General features: G+C 61.0%; 4 protein-coding genes across 6 annotated transcripts; 1 reads left to right on the top strand and 3 right to left on the bottom strand.

The window, feature by feature from the left end:
- Positions 1-55: 55 nt before the first annotated feature.
- On the bottom strand, positions 56-946 carry HYPK (huntingtin interacting protein K). The gene is made up of 4 exons (XM_071753965.1): positions 740-946; positions 562-617; positions 417-468; positions 56-332 (listed from the first exon to the last, which is right to left on the bottom strand). Exons 1-4 carry the CDS (start codon positions 923-925, stop codon positions 237-239), a joined length of 390 nt encoding a protein of 129 aa, XP_071610066.1. The 5' UTR covers positions 926-946; the 3' UTR covers positions 56-236.
- A 434-nt stretch (positions 947-1380) lies between these two features.
- On the top strand, positions 1381-5599 carry SERINC4 (serine incorporator 4). Of its 3 annotated transcripts, XM_071753963.1 has the most exons (13): positions 1381-1526; positions 1729-1810; positions 1921-2061; positions 2409-2587; positions 2731-2810; positions 2893-2986; positions 3054-3265; positions 3505-3600; positions 3674-3800; positions 4079-4151; positions 4371-4422; positions 4543-4699; positions 5127-5599. In XM_071753963.1, the coding sequence occupies exons 2-13, from the start codon at positions 1763-1765 to the stop codon at positions 5341-5343; spliced, it is 1476 nt and encodes a 491-aa protein (XP_071610064.1). In that variant the 5' UTR covers positions 1381-1526; positions 1729-1762; the 3' UTR covers positions 5344-5599. The 3 variants fall into 3 exon arrangements, with proteins under 3 accessions (XP_071610064.1, XP_071610063.1, XP_071610062.1); XM_071753962.1 differs by lacking the exon at positions 1381-1526 and having other exon boundaries at positions 1646-1810; XM_071753961.1 differs by lacking the exon at positions 1381-1526 and having other exon boundaries at positions 1646-1810; positions 4371-4699.
- Positions 5600-7634: 2035 nt separating this feature from the next.
- SERF2 (small EDRK-rich factor 2) lies at positions 7635-8376 on the bottom strand. Its single transcript, XM_071753966.1, has 3 exons — positions 8225-8376; positions 7938-8046; positions 7635-7831 (listed from the first exon to the last, which is right to left on the bottom strand). The coding sequence occupies exons 1-3, from the start codon at positions 8229-8231 to the stop codon at positions 7768-7770; spliced, it is 180 nt and encodes a 59-aa protein (XP_071610067.1). The 5' UTR covers positions 8232-8376; the 3' UTR covers positions 7635-7767.
- Positions 8377-12807: 4431 nt separating this feature from the next.
- On the bottom strand, positions 12808-20537 carry PDIA3 (protein disulfide isomerase family A member 3). Its single transcript, XM_071754027.1, has 13 exons — positions 20309-20537; positions 20137-20215; positions 18725-18842; positions 18214-18321; positions 17319-17448; positions 16746-16862; positions 16494-16619; positions 15806-15988; positions 15163-15271; positions 14308-14436; positions 13733-13812; positions 13469-13526; positions 12808-13218 (listed from the first exon to the last, which is right to left on the bottom strand). The coding sequence occupies exons 1-13, from the start codon at positions 20461-20463 to the stop codon at positions 13099-13101; spliced, it is 1512 nt and encodes a 503-aa protein (XP_071610128.1). The 5' UTR covers positions 20464-20537; the 3' UTR covers positions 12808-13098.
- Between the last annotated feature and the right edge of the window lie 537 nt (positions 20538-21074).

Below are 21074 nucleotides of genomic sequence, written 5' to 3'. Positions count from 1 at the left end.
CCTGTCCCTCCTGGTGACCCCGAGTGGCACAGACACACCCCGCTGTGACACCTGCTCCCACCAGTGCCTTTATTGGGTTTGGTACCACTCCTAGCCCAGCTGCCCCATGCCTGCTGCAGCAGAGCCAGTTCTGGCCCAGCACTCGGTGGTGAGGACGGTGCCGGGGCCGGTGCCCGTCCGGCAGGGGCAATCCTGGGCCCGGTGTTCCGCTGGCAAGGGCGGTGCCAGGCTGGCACTCAGTTGGTGAGGGCGATGAGGGCCTCCACCACGTTCCCCATGTGCTCCCGCAGGCTGCGCTCAGCTGCCGCCCGGGAGATCTCCATCTCTGTCATCTGCCGGGGGATCGGCACCGGGGGATGTTCAGCCCGGCTCCCCCCCCGCCGCGGGTGCTCCCCGCCCCGTGTCCCCCCACTCACGATCAGCTCCAGGTCCTCCTTCTTGATGGTCACCTTGGCCAGTTCCTTCTCCCTGCAGCCAGACACACATAAACGCCCGTGACCGACGGCCCCGCCCCTGCGGTGGCCCACAGCCTCCCCCGGTGATCGGCAGCCCCCCCGTTACCTCTCCTGCTTCGCCTTCTGCTCCCGGGACCTCCGGTCTCCTATCACCGACATCGCCTGCCGGGACGAGCACAGTCACAGCACTGCCGGCACCGGAGGGGCCCCCGGTGCCGGTGCAGGCAGCCGCCCCGCAAGCAGCTCCCTCCCTCCCTCCCGCTCCGGTCCCGGTCCCGCCACACCGTCTCCAGGTTGGAGCTCTGAATTTCCTTCTCCTCCGCGTAGTCGGTGACGCGCTCCAGGTCTGCCGCCCCGCTGTCGTGCTTCCGTGGCTTCTCGGCCTGCCGCCCGCCCGCTCCATCGCTGCCGCCGCCCCCGCCGTTGGGCTCCGTCTCCAGCTCCAGCTCCACGTCCCCCTCCGCCGCCATCGCGCCGCCGGCACCCACTTCCGGTCACGTGCGCCGCATGGACTAGCAAGCGGCGCCGCCGCGGGGATAGAGCGGCGCTGGGGGCGGGGGCGGACAAGCCCTGCCCACTGCAACCCCCCCTACCGCCCGTGGCTTCGCACCTCCCCCTTTTACCCTCGGCCCCCCCAGCCCCAGTCCCGGTTCTGGTTCCGGTCCCGGCCGAGGGGTTCCCCCTGGCGCTGCCGGGTCTCGGGGGAGGACGCAGTGGGGCCGCCCCCCCGGGCTCCCCACGGCCGGTCCGGCGCTAAGACGAGTAAGAGGGTTAGAGATCCCGATTTGGCTACCGCCGCCATCACACGCCCTTTGCACGCTCCAACCCCCCGGACTGCGCTGGGCTGACCCTCAGCAGCCACGCACCCACCCGCAGCGGGACAGGGAGAGAACAAGAGCTGTAAAAGTAAAAATTCTCATGAGTTCAGGACACTTCAACCTGTGAAGGAAAGAGGGAAAACACACCAAGCTCCTGCCCACAGAGGGGAGATTCTGCTCCCCATCTTCATGCCTGCCCGTGTCTCTTGGGTGCCCTTGAGTACCCCCACTGTCCCCAACCACGGCCACGCAGGTGACAGCACCCCACAGACCCCCCAGGCCATCCGGGGGACTCATCCTGCCCAGTGAGGACCCAGGACTCTGGGCAGGTGACCCCATGGCTGAGGTCACCGTTGGTCCCTGGACCGGCTCCACATGGAGTGCCCCGGTGGCTGGAGGTGGCAGGGAGCAGATGGTGGGGTGGGCCGAGCTGACAATCCCCCTAATCCCATCAGGGCAGGGAGGGGCGGCGGGGAGCTGAGCCAGGCCATGGCGGGCACACGGGCACAGGGCCGCCTCCTGCATTCGCTCGGCCAGGTGGGACCGAGGGGACTGCTGGGGCTCGGGGTGTGGGACTGGGGGGGTGACAGCTCAGCCTGGGGTGCAGCTCGGGCCAGGGGGGTCCCTGCTTACCACGTTCCCCCCAGCTGTGCTGTGGCTGCAGCCCCTGCCGCGGGCTCCGTGTCTCCACCGGCACCCGCATCCTCTACACCCTGCTGCACGTCCTGGCCTCTGCCGTGTGCTGCCTCATGCTGTCCCGCACCGTGGCACAAGCCTTCCGGGAGAAGGTGACGGGGGACCTGGGACACCTGGGGTGCTGGGCGTGCCGGGGGTACTGGGGATTCTGGGGTGCTGGGCATCCCAGGGGCTCTCAGGGGTCCCAGGAACACCAAAGGTGCCAGAATTGCCCAGGGAGCTAGGACTGCTGGGAATACCGGGATCACAGGGATACCAGGGGGAATCAGGCTGCCAGGGGTGCTGAGGATGCTGGAAGTCCAAGGGAAAGGGTGACAGGGGGACCCAAGATGCAAGATTCTCCCTGTGAGTGGGGTCCCTGTGAGGGTCCCAGACATCCCGGGGCTGAGGGGTGCTGGTCCCACCAGCAGCCCTGTCCTGCTGCTTGCTGTTCCTGCAGGTGCCCTTCTCAGCAGTGCTGTGTCAACACCTCCCCGGGGGCAGGGACTGCGAGTGGCTGGTGGGCTCTTCGGCCGTGTACCGGGTCTGCTTCGGCACCTCCTGCTTCCACCTGGCCCAGGCTGCCCTGCTCCTCAACGTGCGCTCCAGCACCGACTGCCGTGCCCAGCTCCACAATGGGTACAGGGATGGGGCTGCGCCAGGGGGCCCAGGGATGGGGTGGGATGAGATGGAATGGGGTGGCTGGGGGCTGCCGAGGGGTGAGGAGGGCTATGAAGGGGGCTGATGGGGGCCCTGTCCCCCTGATGCTCACTACCCCACAGGTTCTGGCTCCTGAAGGTGCTGGTGCTGGTGGGGCTCTGTGCTGCCAGCTTTTTCATCCCTGAAGATGGCTTCATGCAAGGTGGGTCCTCCATCCTGCCTAAGCTGGCATGCCCAGGCCCCCAGGTGTGCTGGGGTAGCCCCACGCTGCCCTCTCCCCACAGCCTGGCACTACACTGGAGTCTGCGGGGGCTTTGCCTTCATCCTCATCCAGCTGGTGCTGATCACGGCCTTCGCACACACCTGGAACAAGAACTGGTGAGTGCTGGGGGGCCGGGCGGGCGCTGCCCCCTGCCCTTGCCCCTTCTCACCCGCTCTCCCGCAGGCTGACGGGCGCCGCACAGGACAAGCGCTGGTACTTGGCCGTGCTGATGGCCACCGCCGCCTTCTACACCCTCGCCTCTGCTGCCTTCTCTTTCCTCTACAAGTTCTACACCCACCCAGCCGCCTGCAACCTCAACAAAGTGCTGCTGACCCTCAATGGCAGCCTCTGTGGGGTCATGTCCTTCATCTCCATCACCCCCTGTGTGCGGCTCAGTAAGTACTGCACGGCACGGTCCCCATGCTGGTGGGCTGGCTGGTAATGGATGTGGGGTCACAGCTTAGGGGAAGCCCTTGGACACCTGGGGAGGGGATCCAGTTTTCCAGGGTGCCCTCCAGCCCCCCATATGCCCTAGCGCAGGGTGTATGGGGGGGGAAGGGGCTGCTCACGGCACATCCACAGCCTCCTGGCACTCCCAGGGCCCCAAGAGCTGCCTCTGACCCCATTCTTGCAGAGCAACCACGCTCAGGGCTGCTGCAGTCCTCCATCATCAGCTGCTATGTGATGTACCTCACCTTCTCCGCACTGTCCAGCCGTCCCCCAGAGAGAGGTGGGTGCCCCCACAGTGCTGCTGGCAGCCCCTCACTAGGGTGGGAGCCCGTCTCACCTCCACCTTCCCGCAGTGCTCTACAAGGGGCAGAACATCACCGTCTGCTTCCCGGGGGTTCGGCAGGATGAGCTGCAGGCCGAGGACACCACCGTGGCCGTCCTAGGGGCTGCCATCATGTACGCCTGCGTGCTCTTTGCATGGTGCGTGTGCTGGGGGCCTGGGGCAGGCAGGGTGCCCGCAGCTCCATTCCTCTGGGCACAGCCACCCCGGCAGCTCTGCAGCGGGACCCCAACCCCAGCACTGGGAGTGTCCCGAGGGGTGGCAGGGCTGGGCCTCTCTGCTGGGCAGGGACAATGTGGTGACCCCAGGCAGGGCACAGTGGGAGCTCTGTGGCCATGTTGGTCTATGGGGAGGGCTGGGGGCCTGGTGCAGGTGGTGGGTGCCTGTGTTATGATTTCTGCCTCTCTCCTGGGCACAGCAACGAAGCCTCCTACCTCGCCGAGGTCTTTGGGCCTCTATGGATGGTCAAAGTCTACAGGTTCGAGTTTAAAGTGAGTGCAGACACTGCCCCTGCCAGCAGTGCCACATGTGCTGTGTCCCCATGGGGGGCATGCTCCAAGCCCTTCCTGAGTCCCCAGCACAGACCTGGGGAGTTTGTCCAGACCAACACAGGGCGTCCTATAGCACACCCCCCACCTGTGCTGGTCCCTCAGAGCTGGCAGCCCTGGTGGCAGGCACGGCCCTAGTGACCATCACACCACTCTCTACAGGAACCCTCCTGCTGCTTCTGTTGCCCTGACAAGATGGAGGAGGAGCTGAGAGGTGGGTGCCAGGGGGATTCAGGCACCACATGTTGTAAGACATGCTCAGAAGCCCATGCCCAGCCCGGGGGTGCTGGTGGGGAGGGGGTGCAGGAGCTGCTGAGCCCCTGCACCTTCCCAGGCACCCGGAAGACGTGTGAGCAAGCAGAAGAGGTGGATGAGGGACAGTGGATGGTCCAGGATGAGCGAGACCGGGTGGTCTACAGCTACTCAGCCTTCCACTTTGTCTTCTTCCTTGCCTCACTCTATGTCATGATGACCCTCACCAACTGGTTCAGGTAGGGCCCCGTGCTGCTGCCCAGCCAGACCTGCAGCATCACCACCTCCCCAGCATAGCTGTGCCCCCCCCTACGACTGTCACCCTGCTCAGCATGACTCCCTCCAGAATCACCACCTCCCCAGCTCTATCCCACCCCCTGCTCAGGCTGTAGCATTGCTCTCCTCTTTGTCCCCCTGCACTGGGGCCTGCCAGTGTCCCCAAGCTGTCACCTGCCAGGGAAGCACATGGCTCTGCACCTGAAGACCCACACTGCTTTGAGCAGCAGCCCCATCAAAGGCAGCATGTGCTAGATGGGGTCTGCAGGGCCGGGGGCTCTGTGGAATGTGCCCAGGGACATGCAGCTGAAGGCACAGGGGGTAACCTGGTGCTGGGACCCTCCATGTCAGCATCCCTCGGGCTCCTGACGCCAGCCCTTCTCCCGCCAGCTATGAGGACGCGGTGTTGGAGACCACCTTCACGCATGGCAGCTGGTCAACCTTCTGGGTGAAGGCATCCTCGTGCTGGGCTTGCGTCCTGCTCTACCTGTGGCTACTGCTGAGCCCCTTCTGCCTCCACAGCTCCCCCCAACACCAACGCAACAGCCCCTCCCTGCGTGTCCTGCGGCGACGTCGCGCCCCGCAGCGCATCAGCGCCTCCACGTAGCCCCTGCAGGGACGGACTGTGCCCGGCCCCAAGCGGCAGCTGCCGGAGATGGTCCCTGCCGCGTCCTGGGCCTGGACCCTGTCCCAGGAGGCGGCGGCACCAGGGAGGCTGGGGGGACTCAGGAGGTGGCTGCTCCCGGGACACTTGTCTTGTGTGGGGCCAGCTGAGAGCCAGCTGAGAGGCTGGCTGGGTGGTCATGTACTTGTAAATAGCTCCTTGAATGCATTTTTACATAAAACTCTGAGCTGAGCCTCTGCCGTGGAGCTGGGCAGCAGATTGTCCCAGTGATGGCCCCGGCAGGCAGCTTTGGGGTGGCTCTGCTGGAGGAAGGGACAAGCGGGGGTGTCAGAGCAGGGATTGCTGGTATGGGGCTCCAGGAGGGCATTCAGCTCTTCACTGGTGCCCCAGCACAGTCCTGGTGGAGCCCCTGGAGTGGCCAAATCCCACAACCCCTAGTACACAAGGATGGGTCCAGGACAACACAGTGCTGGCTGCAGTGTTCTGAAAGATGCCCATGAGCCATCAGGGCACCAGCCTGGCCCAGCGGTGGGGACAGTGCAAGGACAGGGGCCCCAAACAAGCACCTGCCCAGACAGCAGGGCCCAGTGACCTGCCCTAGGACACCAGGAACAATGCCAGACCCTGGGGTCCTGTGGGCACCATACTGTGCTGCACTGCCCTGCCAGGCCTTTCGGCAAGAGGAAGCTGTCTGCCTTTGCACCAGAGGTAGCCAGCAACTCCCCATCAGTTGCAAAGGGCTGGGAGGGGGCAGCCGGGGCTCCCCACATCCTGCGCTGGCCCCCACAGCTGCTTGTCTCATGCCAGGGGCTGAGAGAAGGACCCACAGCCCCCTGCCCCGTATACCGGCTGGTGCTGGCAGGAGATGGGCACAGGGAAGTCCAGATTCCTGCTGCACCTCTGCACCACCAAGTTCAGAGGAGACATCTCCAGCACTCTTGGTACCCCCAGCACCCTCCACAGGCACCCAGGCAGGGCAGAGGCACTGGAGCAGCATCTGACTGTCCCTCCCAGCAAGGGTGGACTTCCCGATAAAGCAGCTGCTGGTGGATGGAGAGCAAACCACACTACAGATCACGGACACAGCTGGGCAGGAGAGGTGAGATCGCATGGCATGAGGACTCCCGTGCCTGTGCCAGGCAGTGTCCTGCTCCAGCAGCAGCCCCTAGGGCTGGTAGTCAGTGCCCCACAGCCCCCTGGCCCTGACACCCCTGTACCCCAGCATCGCCCACTCCTACTTCTGCAAGGCCCGGAGGATGCTGCTCCTCCATGACATCAGCTCCCCAAGCAGCTTCCTCAGCATCTGACAGTGGATTGAGGACATCAAGGTAGAGGGAAGGGTCTTGGGATCCCCATAGAGAAGGCAGTGCCATGTCCCCCAGTCCCTGGGAAGCATGAGGGGGCAGGAGCTGGGCTGCTCACCACCCCCAGGAGCAGTGCGAAGCGCTCCCCCATTTCCCAGGGTTTGTGTTGGGCCTGGAGCCACGCTCCACTCGGAGGCTGGCACTGGCAGGCAGCCAGCGTGTGTTCTACACAGATGGAGGGCTGCCTGAGGGGGCCAGGGCTGTGGCTGGAGGCTACTGGCCCCACCAAGCCCTGAGCCACCCTCACCTCTGTAGGCCACACAGAGGCCACTGCCCCTCATGCTGGCGGGCAACAAGACAGACCGTGGCACTGGGCTGGACCTCAGCATCCCACCAAGGGCAGCTCCACACTGATGTTGGGCCTAAAGCAGTATCTGGCTACTCCTGGCTTCATGTCGCCTTCCAGTGACAATCCCCTGCTCCACCGTGCCCCAGTGGTGCAGCAGAGCAGGTAGCTCACCCCACTGTGCCTCCTGCACCTGCTCATCCTGTTGGCTGCGGGAGCAGCCCGGCCACCACCCCATCCCCCTCAGCCCTCCACCCCTCCCCACAGCCACCAAGACCCCCCAGCCCTCCTCCCCACCCTCACTACAGCCCATTCCTCATCTGCACTATCATCTCCTGCTATCGTTCCTTTGGGTTCCAGCAATTCCATCCTCCCTGGGCATCCGTCTTCCACCTCCCCGAGCCTTGTTCCCGGGGTCCTCACAGCCCGAGGTTGCGGCAGCCTCGCAGGCCAGACCCCACCTTTGCTCCTCACCAATAAGATGCTGCCGCTCCACGCCGCAGCCACCGGGCCGGCTTCATCCCTCCGAATCACCACCGCGGCCCAGGCGGTAAGAACAGCGATAGAGCCCACCCACCTGCCCAGCCCCAACTCCCAGGCGCACGGAGGGAGAACACGAGCCCTGCAGGGCTCCACAAGCTACTTTAATAGGAGTCGGGCCCAAGGTGGGCGCGGGGCACTGCTGGGGTCCCCGGCAGGGCGGCCCGACCGTGGGGCTGCGCTGGGCATCCTGCCGGCGGTCGGCCCGGCCGTGGGCTACTTGGCGCCCTCCTTCTTCTCATCAGCCTTCTTCTGCTTTTGCTGCATGATCTCCGAGTCCCTGCGGGAGAGCGCGGTGCCGGGCTGGCAGCGGTACCGGCACCGGCACTACCACCGGGCGGGACCGGGGGCCGGGCGGGGGGCGGCGGGGACGGCCCGGCACTCACCTCTGCTTGCGAGCGGCGGCCGAGAGCCCGTCGTCCCGCCGCTTGCCCTTGCCCGAGTCGCTCTGCTTCTTCAGGTTCTTCTGCCGCGCCAGTTCGCGCTGGTTCCCGCCTGTGACGGCGCCGTCGCCTCAGCACGGCCCAGCCTGGGGCCCGGCCCCAGGATCACGGCCCAGCGCCGCGCCGGGCCCAGACCCGCGACCATCGGCCCAGCGCTGCCCCCACTCCCGCCCCGACTGACCCCACCGCTATTCCCCCCGGTCCCACAGCCAGCCCCGGCCCGCACTCACGGGTCATGGCGCCGCTGCCTCCCCCTCCGTTCCGCCGCCACGTCCCGCACTGCCCCCCCGCGCTCCGCCCCGCACAGCGCTTTAAGAGCGCCCGTCAGCCAATCACCGCGCTGAGCCCGCCCTTGCTGCCTTTCTATTGGTGCGCCGCCTGCACCTCAGCCCCGCCTGATTGGCCGCGGGCTACGAGCGCCGCTCCGCCGGCGGGGGCGAAAAGACGGAAGCTGCAGCGCACGCGCCGGAGCGGCGGGGCAGCGCCCACGCGCAGGGGGTGGGGCCAGGGGGGCACCGGGGGCAGTGCGGGGAGGGGCGAAGGTGGGAGAGGGGGGGAGGGGGGGGGGGGGGGGGGATGGGGGATGGATGGAGGGTACCGGGGGTGGTACCGGTGCGAGGGGAGGTATGGGTGCGGAGTCGGGGGTACCGATGCGGGCCCGTTCCCCGTCCCGCAGTCCATCCCCGGCGGGGCGGATCCTCCGGGGGGACCTCCGAGGGATTCGGTAGGGACGCTCAGGCCGCTCCCTCCTCCGCGGGCGGTGTCGGGGCTCTGCGGATAGGGGCTGCTGTCAGAGCCACCCACGCGGCCGGGTAACCGGACCCGGGACGGGTACATGTTCACGCCTCCCGACGGCCCGTCCCCGGTCCGCCGGCGGTGATACGCACTCAGGACTGGGCGGCGGCATCGGGCTGTGGCGGGGCTCCTCGGGAGCGGCGCGGCCCAGGGGGCTCCGGCGCTTCACCAGCCGGGACAGCTCGGCGTGGATCACCTGCGGGCAGCGTGGCGGATGTAGCGGGACCTTTGACGGTCCCGGTGCCCCTCGATCCGGGATCCTGTGGGACCCCTGTCCACCCAGCACTCCCCGTGCCCGGCTCCTGCGGACCCCCGACGGCCCCAGTGCCGAGTTCCTGCAGCCTCCCGCCCGCTCCATCGCTCCCGCCGCGCCCCGTTGGGCCGGACCTTGCTGGCCGGGTCTAGCTCCAGGGCTCTCTTCAGGTCGATCGCAGCCTCTGCGTCGCGGCCCTGCTGCGCCAGCAGCTATGGAAAGAGGAGCAGAGGGGTGGCGGGAGGCCGAGGCGGGGGGCGTGGGGTGGGGCGGGAGGCGTGGGGCCCACCTGCCCCCGCCGGAGCAGCGCCCGGCCGTTGTCGGGGCTGATGCCCAGCACTTCCTCGCAGGCTGCCAGCGCCTCGTCCCCCCGCTCCAACTTCAGGGCGGCGGCCGCGCAGTTGTTGAGGCACTTGACGCGCTGCTCCCGCAGCTCCTCTTCCTCCTGCGGTCCGGGTGGGACTGCGGGGCGAGAGCGGCCTCAGCGCCCGGATCCCCTCTGCAGCTCCCCCTTCTCTCTCCGCGCCCGCTCTTACCGGCGGCGGGGCCGCCCAGGGCGCGCAGGGCCAGGCGGTACGAACGCAAGGCCGCCTCGAAGTCACCCCGGGCGAAGTGGAAGTTGCCCCGCTCCCGGCGCTGCGAGCCCAGACGCAGGCGGGCACCAGGCGGCAGCGGCTGCGGGTCGGGGTCGTCCCGCACCTCCAGCAGCGTCACCTCGAACAGCAGCGACGCTTCGGGAGGCACGTCTGGCTCTCTGCGGACACAGCGACGGCTGTCCCTGCCCGGCTCCTGCCACTGGCTGCCCCTGACCTCCTGCTCGCCCGGCCCCACTGCCCCTGCCCTCCCCGCTCCTGCCCCTGATCTCCCCCCGGCCCACCCGGACCCCCTGGTCACCGACCCACCTTACCTGCCCGGGCGTCCGTAGCCGTAGGGGAAGGCGGCGAGGAAGAAGGAGACCTCGCCGGGCTGCATGGTGGGGACGCCCAGCTCCAGGGCCTGCGGGGACGGGCAGGGCGGGGCTGGCCGGGCGCGGTACCGAGCATCACTCAGCCCCTCACCGCGCCCCGGCCGGGGCTGACCTGCACGACGTCGCCGTGTCCCGGCACGAAGGTGAGCCGCTGGTCGCGTTCTACCAGCCCGCCGTCCTCCAGGGCGCCCAGCACCTTCACGGACACCTCCTGGCCCGGCTGCGGCCGCGGCCTGTCCCATCCGTCCCGCACTACACGCTTCCGCAGCAGCCGGTCCTCTGCGAGCGGGGGATGCCCTGAGAGATGCCCCAGAACCCCTGGGCCCGATTCTCCCCGAATCCCTCGGCTCAGCTGTTGCCGGGACCCCCACCCCCGGCTCTTATTCCGAGCGCTCACCTGTCAGGTCGCTCCAGCCGTCGGCCGCGAAGAGCGGCGCGAAACCTCCGGTGCCCGGGGCCGCCACTTCCTCCAGCCGCTGGTAGAAGAGCTGCTCCTCATCACGCTCCGACGGCAGCAGGATGGCGGTGTGGGGCAGGTCGAACCGCACCCGCCTGCCCTCGCCGGGCCTCCGTGACCGCCCTTCGTCCCCCGACTCGAGATCCGGGGAACCGTCGGGAGAGTGTCCCGGCATGTCCACCCCCGGCCCACCCTGCCGCTCGCCGCTACGAGCTGGCCTCGGTTCAGGCTCCCCCGGAGCTCGGCGGTGGGCTTCCGCAGCCCCCAGCCCGCACCGGCCGTGCCGCGACTGCCCAGGGCCGCCCTGGCCGGGGGCGCCGCCGAGCGCAACCCTCCGGGCCGTTACCTAACACCGGGAAGCCGCTCAGGGGATTAGCTGGGGCTGGCGGCAAAAATAGCCGGCTCAGGCCGAGCCCCGCAGCGGAGCTCCCGCCGCCGCCCCGCCCCGCTGCTGCCCCCGCGACCGCCCGCCCCACCCGCCACGGTCCCGCACTCCGGGCCATGCCGCGACCGCAGGCGGAGCTGCGCGGGCGGCTCCGGTACCGTGCCTGTGGGCCGGGCCCCCGGCTCAGCCTCCTGCACGTGCGGCTCTCGGTGCGGAGCGGTGGGGGGGCTGTGGACGGCGGCAGGTAGGACCGGGCAGGGCGGGGAGAGCCGGGCCCAGCAGGGACAGACTGGACCCATCTCCCCCCGCTATTGTTGCAGGGGGCGCCGGGACCCGTGATCGCCTTCCAGGGCAGCCAGGGGGTGAGTGGGGGCACACAAGACGACCCGGGGGGCTTGAGAGTCACGAGGAACCGGGAGGACCCCAGAGCAGTGGGGGGCTGGTGGATTGGGGGAGGAACGGGGACAGGGAATGGAGAGGGGTGAGTGGGTTGGGGCACAGGGGAAATCGAAGGGTTGGGCCGCGAGGTGGATCCGCGGAGGCTCGGGGGGTAACTCGGGGTAGCACTGACAGCCCGTCCCGCCGCCGGTGCTTGATGATGCCGAGAAGTCTAGGGGACCCCCCGCAGGTCTTCGCTTTCTCCCTCTCCCGCTGCATGCCGAGGAGGCAGACCAGCTACCCCCACTACCCCGGGAGCAAGGGCTCTGCTCTGCTGCAGAGGTCCCACAGGCCCAGGGAGACCCAGCTTCTCCTGGTCATGGCAGAACTACCAGACTGCTCGTTGGGAATGTGACCCAGAGATTCATCCATCTGGGAGCCAAAATGAGGACAGCAAAACAAGGAACAGAGGAACACAAGGCAAGCAGAAGACCTGTGTTGTAAGGGCACCATGCAGCTAAGGTTGGGTTCTGCTCACCCTCTTCTTTTGGGTTTTAGGCACTTGAAGCTACAATTTTGCATGAGTACAGCCCCATCAAGAAGGTGAGGCTGGGGGCAGGGCAGGGTCTGGGTTCCCTGCCAGAGCTCATCCATGTGTTGTTTTTTTTTCTTTCCCCTTCAGTCTTACCCCAGCTGCCAGCAGGAGAAGAATCGCTGTGAATACCTCCATCAGAAGTTGTCCCACATCAAAAGCCTGATTCTGCAGTTTGAAAGAAGTGGGAGCTCCTAGACGCTCCCCTGCTCCAATTTTTTTCCTTGCTTATCAGGATTTGCCCCTGAAGTGATGGAGGGAGCAGATCCTGGAGGGTGCATTAGACTAAGGATGAGGTTCAGAAATGTCCTGCTGCCACCAGGGCATCCTTCCTCAGATGTGATTCATTAGCTGCACTTTAGTTGCAGAACTCGGGAAAGGACATCTGGGCAGACACCATGTAGGTGGGGAAGAAATTCTTGTACCTCGTAGCTGCTGTAGACAGAGAGCCCTGTGCTGAGCACTGTGTACCTGAAGAATTCCAGCAGCAATAAATAATTGGCACAGAGCCTTTAGAGCTGTGGGGGAGGAATCCACAGAGAAAGCAAGACCAGCTCTTACCATGGTAACTGCTGCAACAGCAGCGCCTTGAGGCTGCTGCTCCTCACTCCAGCTCACAGGCAGCCCAAGGAACCCAGAGCCAGCGTAGTGACAGCCCATACCCTCTTCCTTCACCCACCCTCACTCCTGACCTTCCCCTCTGGGCCAAAGGGATGTGGGGATGCTCGGACGCCCTGTTGTGCAGTCACAGCCCACACTGACTGCTACACAGAACCCTGCTCCTCTCTCAAACAGAAAGCCACAGCTACCAGCCCACTTCCTACCAAGAAGTCTTACAATTAACTGGTCTTCCCTGTACTAACCACACTGCACATTGGGAAAGGACTTTAATCAGCCAAGGAAGAACAGGCTAAAGTCTGACCTTAACATCTCTAAGAGCAGGATCCTGGTGCTCGGTTTGACAGGGCTGCACAGCACAAGAACACTTGGTCTTAAGGGGGTTGTTTTATTGTGTTTCACTTCTCCAAATGTACAAAAAAAATTAGAAAATAACCCTACCCCCCACCCCCTCCCTAACCACAAAACAAACCAGTCTGGGGAGCCCCACAACAGTGCAGCTAAGAGACGGCAGAAAATGAAACAGAACTAGATACAGCAGCTGGGTCCCCTCAGCCCACATGGTCACTGGCTCTTCACAACCCAGAACTGGCCCCAGTCTGCCCAGTCCTTCCCCAATTCACACAGAGCTCATTCTGACAAGATGGTGAGTGGGTACTTTACAAGTCCTCCTTCACCTTCTTCTTGGATTTCTTGGGTTTATCTTCCTCCTGCAGCACAGGAGTGTTGGTGGCCTCCCGCTTCAAGTAGCTGACGAAGTCACTCACTTCTCTGCCACCCTGCAGGAAGCACAAGACAGTGAGGCAGTGCCTAAACACCCCCACTGGGACTTGCCTTGGCTCAGGTGGGGGGATCAGGTCCCAGGAAGAGACCAGAGCTCTCCCTGTGGGCCTGCAGCACACACAGCACTTTCAGCAGGTACCGCCAGTTGCGCCCCCAGGAAAACCACAGAAACACTCCAGAAAGGCTCAGCATCATTTGCACACATGGATGCTGCCTCAATTCTTTGTGACACAGTGGAAGACTCACCTCGTACTTCTTTGGAGACTGCTTCTTGCCAGCTGGAGCAAAATAGATGGTGGGGAAGCTGGGGAAAGAGAAGAGACATTTGAGCTCCCAATGTGCTCTTTTTTTCAGACCTTACTAAAGGGACTTGCACCCTGCATGTCTCCCGGGTCAATGTGGGAACAGCTTCAGCAGCTCCTGAGCTGTGGCCTCCAGAGGCCTGTGCCTGTCCACAGAACTGGCTGAGCTCACCCACTGACACAATGGTGTGACAACAGAAAGACCTACCCTCTGACTTCATATGGAGAAGGCACATCATTGGCTGTAGCATCCATTTTGGCAATAACAATATTGGGGTCTTTACTGAGCTGTTGGTAGAAAGAGCTTATTAGTAAGCAAACCACAGTAGTTCACATCAGAAAATCACCAAGATAGTGATGTCAGCAGGCAGCACACACGGTATGATACAAGGGAAGAAAATGTCTTGTTTTCTTTTGCCTCAGGAGTGGCAGAGGGAACAAAGTGCTTTCAGAATCAGCTGCCTGGAGACACAACTCCAACAGTATCAGCTGAGCTGGTCTGATGCCTCACCAGACAGGGGATTATCATCATGCAGAGGGAAAGGACCCAAAAAGGGAATATTTATGTTCAGCAGCAAGAGCACAGGAAAAAAACATCTTAAGGGTGGTTGCTACCACATTCCAGATCCTGCTAATGTACTTCTGCATTCACAGGAGATGCCAGGACTCACAGCCCTCAGGAAGGCAGTTATGCCCTGTTACTACAGAGAGCCTGGACAGACAGAACCCATGTTTAGTGCTGCAAAATACTAGTTTGCATTTACAGCCATATCCCAGACCTACCTTCTCCCCCAACTCTTTGTATTTGGGCTCCAGATTCTTGCAATGGCCACACCAGGGTGCGTAGAACTCTATCAGGACATCTTTGTCTTCTGCATTTACAATTTCATCAAAGTTCTCAGCAACCACCACCTGATATTTGATCAAACAAGTCAGTTCTCCTGTCAGCAGTGGGTCTGTAACATGGCCTGAGACAGGCCAGCCCTCCTGCAGAAGTGACACTTCACCACCCAGCAAGCAGCAAAATGTCCCAGCACACCACTCTTCACTGAGCTGCAACATCCTTGAACTGCAGGTAAAAACCTGTCAGAAGGCACTAGCATCACCTGCAAGTGATCTGTGTATCTGGTACACCCACAGGAGGATCATTAAGTCTTAACCCCAGCAAGTTCTGGGGTGAGGGATCAGTTTAACAAGGCTGGCTGAGGCCATCCCCACCCACAACACAGTGATTTCCACTCCCTCATTGTAAAGCCAGGCCATGGAATGCTATCCTTCAGGGCAGAATTCCCTTGGAGGGAGGAAAGACAGGAATTACACCATGCCCCAGTGATGAACCTCCTCAGAAACAGTGCCCTGAGGACCCAGGGGAGGGCCAGGCCCTGAGGGAGCAGAAGCCTTCCCCAGATGGTCCCATGCTTGGGAGCTGAGCTCAGCACTGGTGTGGCTCAAGCAGTGGTTCCTGTGCTGAGAGAACAAACTGGAATTACAACTGCAAGCTGCATCCCTCCCTCGGCTCAGAAAACTGCAGTACAACAGGGGAGTGAATTCTTCCATCTGTCCCAGAAGGGGCTTCTCCAGACACCACAGGACACAGGAGCTGCTGCTGGACACTGCTGGGCTGGGTGCAGCACTCACCTTCACAGGGCCATCGTTGCTTTCAGGGACAGGCTCCGATTTCAGATACTTTTTCAAGTTTCCATCGAAGTAATCTTGCAGGAACCTCTCTAGAGCCTTTCCATCACGGCTGAAAAGGAAATGACGTTTTACAGCCATCATCATACATGCGGGATGTGAGGGAAAACCTTTCAAGGCTGATTTAAGCTCCTTCCACCCACAGAACAGATGCCACTCCCTGAGTGCCAGCCACAGGCTGGTTTAGAAGACTCCAGAAAAGTGGAAAGATGCCCTCATGTTCTGACAGGAGGCTGAATGCACATCCTATTATAAGTATTATGCTTTCCAGCACTCTACAGTTACTTTTTTTCAAGAAGGAAGCTTCTACTATTTCCCGTGCCCTTTAACACATCTTAGCTCCCAAACAGACCCTAAAGTATCTTGAATTAATCTATCTGCTTTTGTGTAACAGGAGGGGCTGCAAGGTCTCTGGAGGGCAGGGAAACACACCAGTAGGAGCTGTTCTGACCCATAAATCATTTCTTCCAGCTGGAACATCCAGCTTTCCCATTTCCTCCAAGCTCACAAAGTCTAATCTGGTCAAGAGACCCGCAGGCCAAAGTCCTCCAAGTCAGAGGAGACACAGCCACTTTCATCAACTTACGAGAACTCTTCCTGCATGACATATTTATCTCCTTTGGCAGTTCTGATGGCAACAACTGGAGCCTCACCCACGCTGCTGTCTAGACCAAACTCTGACAGTTCATGGCCAAAGGTTTTCCGACTAGCGACAGCAAAGAACAGCTTGTGGCCAGCATCCAAGAACTTCTTTGCAACCATCATAACTCTGAGGGGAAAAAAACCCACAACAACAAAAAAACACACTTGGAACGTTACCTCAACACCCTTCAGCTGAAGTGTGTGCTGGAGGAGGAATTCAGTGGTGTGTCCTGCACAGGTAAGACCTACAGAAATGGTGCTGAGGAGCAGAGGAGTGAGCTTATGTCTGCTGTGAAGGAGGCCTGAGCAAACATTATGCATTAATTCTCCACCTGTCTACACAACCACCAGGGACTCAGGCACCAGAGAAAGGACAGAGCCCCACCCAACACCCCTAGGGAAGTTCATGTTTAAGGTCTAAGGACTTGGGATCCCAAAGCTAGCAGGTGGGGCATCAAAGGACACACCCTGCAGCAGCTACCCCAATAGCTGCAGTTAGAAATTCAGCTGGAAGGTTTTTGGGAGACAAGGATTCAGCTATGAGCATCAGGAGAAGCTTTGTCAGCTGAGCTTGGGAAGAGCATGGGTGCTAAACATGGGGGAGAGGGCTGTTCAGCACTGCCACCCTGTACCTGTTGCGCCAGTAGTTGGATCCCTTCGCATTCTTCTCATAGTCCACATCATAGTATGCCACCAGCAAGTCCTTGCCCTGTATCAAGTCCTTGTTGTCCTCAGTCATGTGTGGACAGATGCCAAAGCTGTCAACGAGACACATGTTAGCAGTCTCATCTCCACTGCTCATAACCCATCACCTTCTTGGATGGGCTGCTGCAGCAGCACTTCCTGCTTCCCACCCAAGAACATTCAGTACCAAAGAAACTCACATGTTCTCCTGGATAAATTTCTTGATCTTCCCACTGGTGATTTTGTCTTCAGGATACTTGACAGAGCTGTCCTCAAACTTGTTCGTCAGGCGTGGAGGTCGGAACAAGATTATGCCCCTGCAGGGAAGCAGGTGTCATGGGTCAGTTTAAACCACCAAAGGCAGCAGCTGATGAGGTGAGCAGCCTGTCTCCAGCGCACACCCAGTCAGGGTTCAGAGCTTCAACAAGGCTGCCTGGCTTCCTGCTGGCACTGCTGTGCTAGACCTGCCTGTAAGACCCTTCTTTGTTATTCAGACAGGCCACCATGAGAAAAAGAACCTGTAACAAGCAAGTGGAAAGGCAAACACCTCTGCTGAGACACCTCCCCTCCAGAGGCAGCCACTGACCCCCAGGGCCTGCAGCCACTTGTACCTTTCCATCTCAATTCCAAAGAGAAGAGAGACATGGCACTGGCTGCTGGGGAAGGAACATGAGCTTAAGGTCTGTTCAGAAAGCAAATCCAGTTAACAACTAGAATCCATGGCTCTGATCCAGATGTTTCAAAACAAGAAATCCTCATGTTAAACAACTTACTCTCCATCTTCCTCATACTTCTGTACCAGTTGGTCCACACTGGTGTGTGCAAAACGGTAGTTATCTCTGAGGTTGTTGGCAGCTTTCATGAATTCTGAGTAAGCATCACCAGATGCATCTCCAAAGAAGCCTGCAGCAGAAAGACAGATGGTGACCCCAAAGGGCCTCAGCAGCTGTCCCCACACAGCCCAGTCAGCTTTCCTCTGAGCACAGACACCTTTGTTGTGACCGTGTGGCACCACTGTTGGTGGAAACAGCCAGTGGTACTTCATGCCTGGGAGCACTCATCTGGCTGCACTTGTAAGACCAGACCTGACCAGCCTAAGGGGAAGCTGCTATTGCCACTTGTGAACCATGATCACATTGTAGGACGTGGACAGCCCACTCATGTCACAGGACAGCACCCAAATGTATTCTCTAGCGACATAGAGATACCTGTTGTCATCCAGACAAAAAAGCAACAAACCTTAAAAAAGTATACACCATGGTGCCAGGAGGTCTGACAGATAACCAGTCACAGGAAAAGAAAAAAAAAAAAAAAGAAAAAAAAAAAAAGAAAAGAAAAAAAAAAAAAAGAAAAAAAAAGAAAAAAGAAAAAAAAAGAAAAAGTTGGAAGGAATCCCCAGAGGTCACCAAGTTCAACCTCCTGCCCAGAGAAGGACCAGCTTCAGTCAGATCAGGCTGCTCTGAGCTTTGTCCAGCTGAATTTGGACAATCGTCCCACTGAATGTTTCAAAATCTGAACTGAGCACACGTTCCAGTGTTTTATTGTTCTCATCAAGACAAACTTCTTTGTTCATGTCCATTTGGAATTTCTCTGGGTACAGCCTATGACCCTCCCCCTGCAACAGCATATTCCCCAGTCATGCTCGTTCCAGTATCTGCCTCTACTCACCCACAACAGAAGCATCTTTATCACCAATGAATTTCTCAAAATCAGCCACAGAACTGAGAGCCACCGAAGCAGGTCCTGCCTGTTTCTTGAGGTGACTGACAATCCCATCTTAAAAGAAAAGTGAGATGAACAGGATCAGTATTGAGCTCCACATAATATTTTTCAAGCCTCCTAAAACACAAGGTGTTCCTGCAGAATCCAAATATCCCAAGAGTGACATGAATTAAGCAAGTGCTATCACCAACCTCACACAGGAACTTTCAAGATACTGCCCACCAAGGGTACAGGGAGTTAAAAATAGCAGAGAAACCTTCACCTTTAAAGGAGAAACTTAAGGTATAACAAACACCAGGGGCTCTCGGGAAAGGCTGAGGGCAGGGCGTGTGTGTGTAGGTGGGAACCTTCCTTGTGTCCCTCAGCACACACAGCAGCCCTGGCACAAGTCTGTTACCTGTGGGCCTATCCTCCAGCACTGTGTTGGCACACCAGGTGTTTGCCAGTGACCTCTTACCTGCTGTCCTGGGCCCATCATAGGTTCCTGCCTCTTCTCCATCTCGGAAAATCTTTAAGGTGGGATATCCACTGACCCCGTACTTATTGCAGGTGTTGGAGTTGGCTGTACAGTCAACCTAAAGGAGGAGAAACATTGCTGCCGAGTGACTCAGCTGCCCGTGAGCACAGAGAAGGCAGCTCTGCAGCTGCCCACGTTACTGACTGCAAAGTTCAAGGGGCCTGACAGGTCTCCTGTGTCTCTAACTGAGGTTTGGTTTCCTCCACACAAAGTGTAAGCATCTGCAAGCACTGATACAGCCAAAAGCTGGAGAATCTCCACTGAGGAAGGAGGTAGTGTGGGTGTAACAACAGGCCCAGAAAAATATTTTACAAAATGTTAGAAAGATTAAACAGTTGTGATTTTGGCCAGACTACACACAAGAAAAAGAAGAGAAAGGGTCAGTTCTCACACTCAGTGACAGACTTAGCAGTAATCAGTTGTTTTTAGCACGTTCATCCATCCTACAGTTCCAACAATGCCTGAATAGAACAGGATGAGCTAAAACAACCAGGAGGCCATGGCACTTCCCAGAAAGGAAGACCCTGATTTGAGAAAAGAAACCTCTGGGACACCAACCCTTACTTTTTAAGTCAAGGGCCAACACCATGAGGTACAGCACTGTGCTGGTTCTCAGGTGGGATTACACAGCTTGGAGAAGGCTCCTTCCTCCAGCCTGGGTGAGGCCTTCCAGACACAGCACACCCACTGTGTGCTCACACACCATCTGCCTGGCTGCAGCCCTCCCAGGATTTGGCTTCCCGATTGTTGCCTGATGTCTACATCTTAGACTCATTGAATTGTTCAGGTTAGAACAGACCTTAAAAATAATTCATTAACCCAGCACTGCCAAGGCCACCACTAACACATGTCCCTCAGCACCACATCTGCATGGCCTGGAAGCCTCTCTAGGGATGGGGACTCCACCCATGCCCTGGGCATCCTGGGCCAGGCCCTGACAACCCTTTCCAGGGAGAAATTGTTCCCCAGCTCCAACCTAAACCTCCCCTGGCACAACTTGAGGCCAAAAGTTCCTCTTCTCCCATCCCTTGTTCCTTGGAGCAGAGCCCGACCCCCCCTGGCTCCAACCTCCTCTCAGGGGGTTGCAGAGAGCCAGAAGGTCTCCCCTCAGCCTCCTCTGTTCCAGGATCAGCACCCCCAGGACCCTCAGCTGCTCCTGGGCAGACTTCTGCTCTAGGCCCTTCCCCAGCTTTACATAGACAAGGCCTATAAGATGTCAAATAGCGTGCAAAGAGCTCGGCAGGCACCGGTCAGCAAGCCCTGAACGGTCTGCGGCAGGGAATCTTCCACACGACCCCGGCTGCACCCGGGAGCCTCCCCTGGGACCCCTCCGCACCGCGGCCCGTCCTCACCTTCACCAGCGGCACGATCCCCTTCAGCCTGGTCGCCGCCGACTCGTACTCTGGCGCCAGCCGCTTGCAGTGCCCGCACCTAGAACAGCAGCGGGGGGAGTTAGGCCGTCCCGGAGCGTCCCTTCCCCGCCCGCAGGGCCCCGCTCCCCCCAGGCCCCCGGCGGCCCCTCACCAGGGCGCGAAGAACTCCACCAGAACCAGCCCCGGGCGCTCGGCCAGGCCGCTCTCGAAGTCGGCATCGCTGAGCTCCACCACGTCGGAGGCGCGGGCGGCGAGGGCGAGGAGCGGCAGCAGGAGAGCGGCGGGCAGCGGCCGCAGCCCGGACATGGCGGCGTGGGGATCCCTCGGCAGCAGCGGCGGCGGCTGAAGAGGCGCCGGGGGGCGCAGGACGGAAGTCCCGCCCCCCCAGCCGGATCTGCCGTGTGGCAGCTTCCCATTGGACGACGCGCCTCGAGTCACGCCAGCTCCGACCAATGGGATGTCGGCGTCAGAGGGTGGGGCCAGCGGCAACCCTCCGCCCCTCCCGGCCCGGGCACAGGTCTGAGCGCAGCTCGGGGCGGGAGCGGCAGCGGCTGTTGGGGCGGCCGCGATCAGGGTTCGGGTGCGGGGCCCCGCAGCCGCTTGTCGCTGCCCTGCCGCTTCCCGAGGGGTTTCGTTCAGTTATTCAGTCATTGTTCAGCCGCCGCCGTGGCCGGGCCGAGGGGGTTGGACATGCTCCACTCGCACCGCCCACCCCCTGGCCCTCGCGGACACCGGCCTCTGCCGAGCCGCTAGCCCCGGTGGCTCTGCTCCCGGGACCGGGTCTGCCACGTAGTGACCCCAGTGACCGGTGCTGCTCCGCCAGAGTGCCCCTCGCCGCCGGTGTGTCACCCTCAGGAATGGGGAAAGACTCCAGAGAGGGTCCTTCAATTGGCTGGGCTGAAAAAATCCCATCTGCC

Source organism: Heliangelus exortis, chromosome 11 (assembly GCF_036169615.1).
Source record: "Heliangelus exortis chromosome 11, bHelExo1.hap1, whole genome shotgun sequence".
Classification (NCBI taxonomy): domain Eukaryota; kingdom Metazoa; phylum Chordata; class Aves; order Apodiformes; family Trochilidae; genus Heliangelus; species Heliangelus exortis.
The sequence above is the reverse complement of the archived record's forward strand: the minus strand, read 5'-3'. Positions and strand labels throughout refer to the sequence as shown.

Bases quoted from the DNA above. Each gene is read 5' to 3' on its own strand.
- HYPK (XM_071753965.1), bottom strand. From the start codon at position 925: ATGGCGGCGGAGGGGGACGTGGAGCTGGAGCTGGAGACGGAGCCCAAC. The intron at 618-739 runs GTGTGGCGGGAC...TCGTCCCGGCAG, and splicing joins AGAGCTCCAACCTGGAGACG to GCGATGTCGGTGATAGGAGA. The intron at 333-416 runs GTGAGTGGGGGG...ATCCCCCGGCAG, and splicing joins AGGAGGACCTGGAGCTGATC to ATGACAGAGATGGAGATCTC.
- SERINC4 (XM_071753961.1), top strand. From the start codon at position 1,649: ATGGAGTGCCCCGGTGGCTGGAGGTGGCAGGGAGCAGATGGTGGGGTG. The intron at 2,588-2,730 runs GTACAGGGATGG...ACTACCCCACAG, and splicing joins CGTGCCCAGCTCCACAATGG to GTTCTGGCTCCTGAAGGTGC. The intron at 4,700-5,126 runs GTAGGGCCCCGT...TTCTCCCGCCAG, and splicing joins ACCCTCACCAACTGGTTCAG to CTATGAGGACGCGGTGTTGG.
- SERF2 (XM_071753966.1), bottom strand. The intron at 7,832-7,937 runs GTGAGTGCCGGG...GCTCTCCCGCAG, and splicing joins GCCGCCGCTCGCAAGCAGAG to GGACTCGGAGATCATGCAGC.
- PDIA3 (XM_071754027.1), bottom strand. From the start codon at position 20,463: ATGTCCGGGCTGCGGCCGCTGCCCGCCGCTCTCCTGCTGCCGCTCCTC. The intron at 20,216-20,308 runs GTGAGGGGCCGC...CTGCTGTTCTAG, and splicing joins GTGGAGTTCTTCGCGCCCTG to GTGCGGGCACTGCAAGCGGC. The intron at 15,272-15,805 runs GTAAGTTGATGA...TTTCCTTTTCAG, and splicing joins GTCATGCAGGAAGAGTTCTC to CCGTGATGGAAAGGCTCTAG.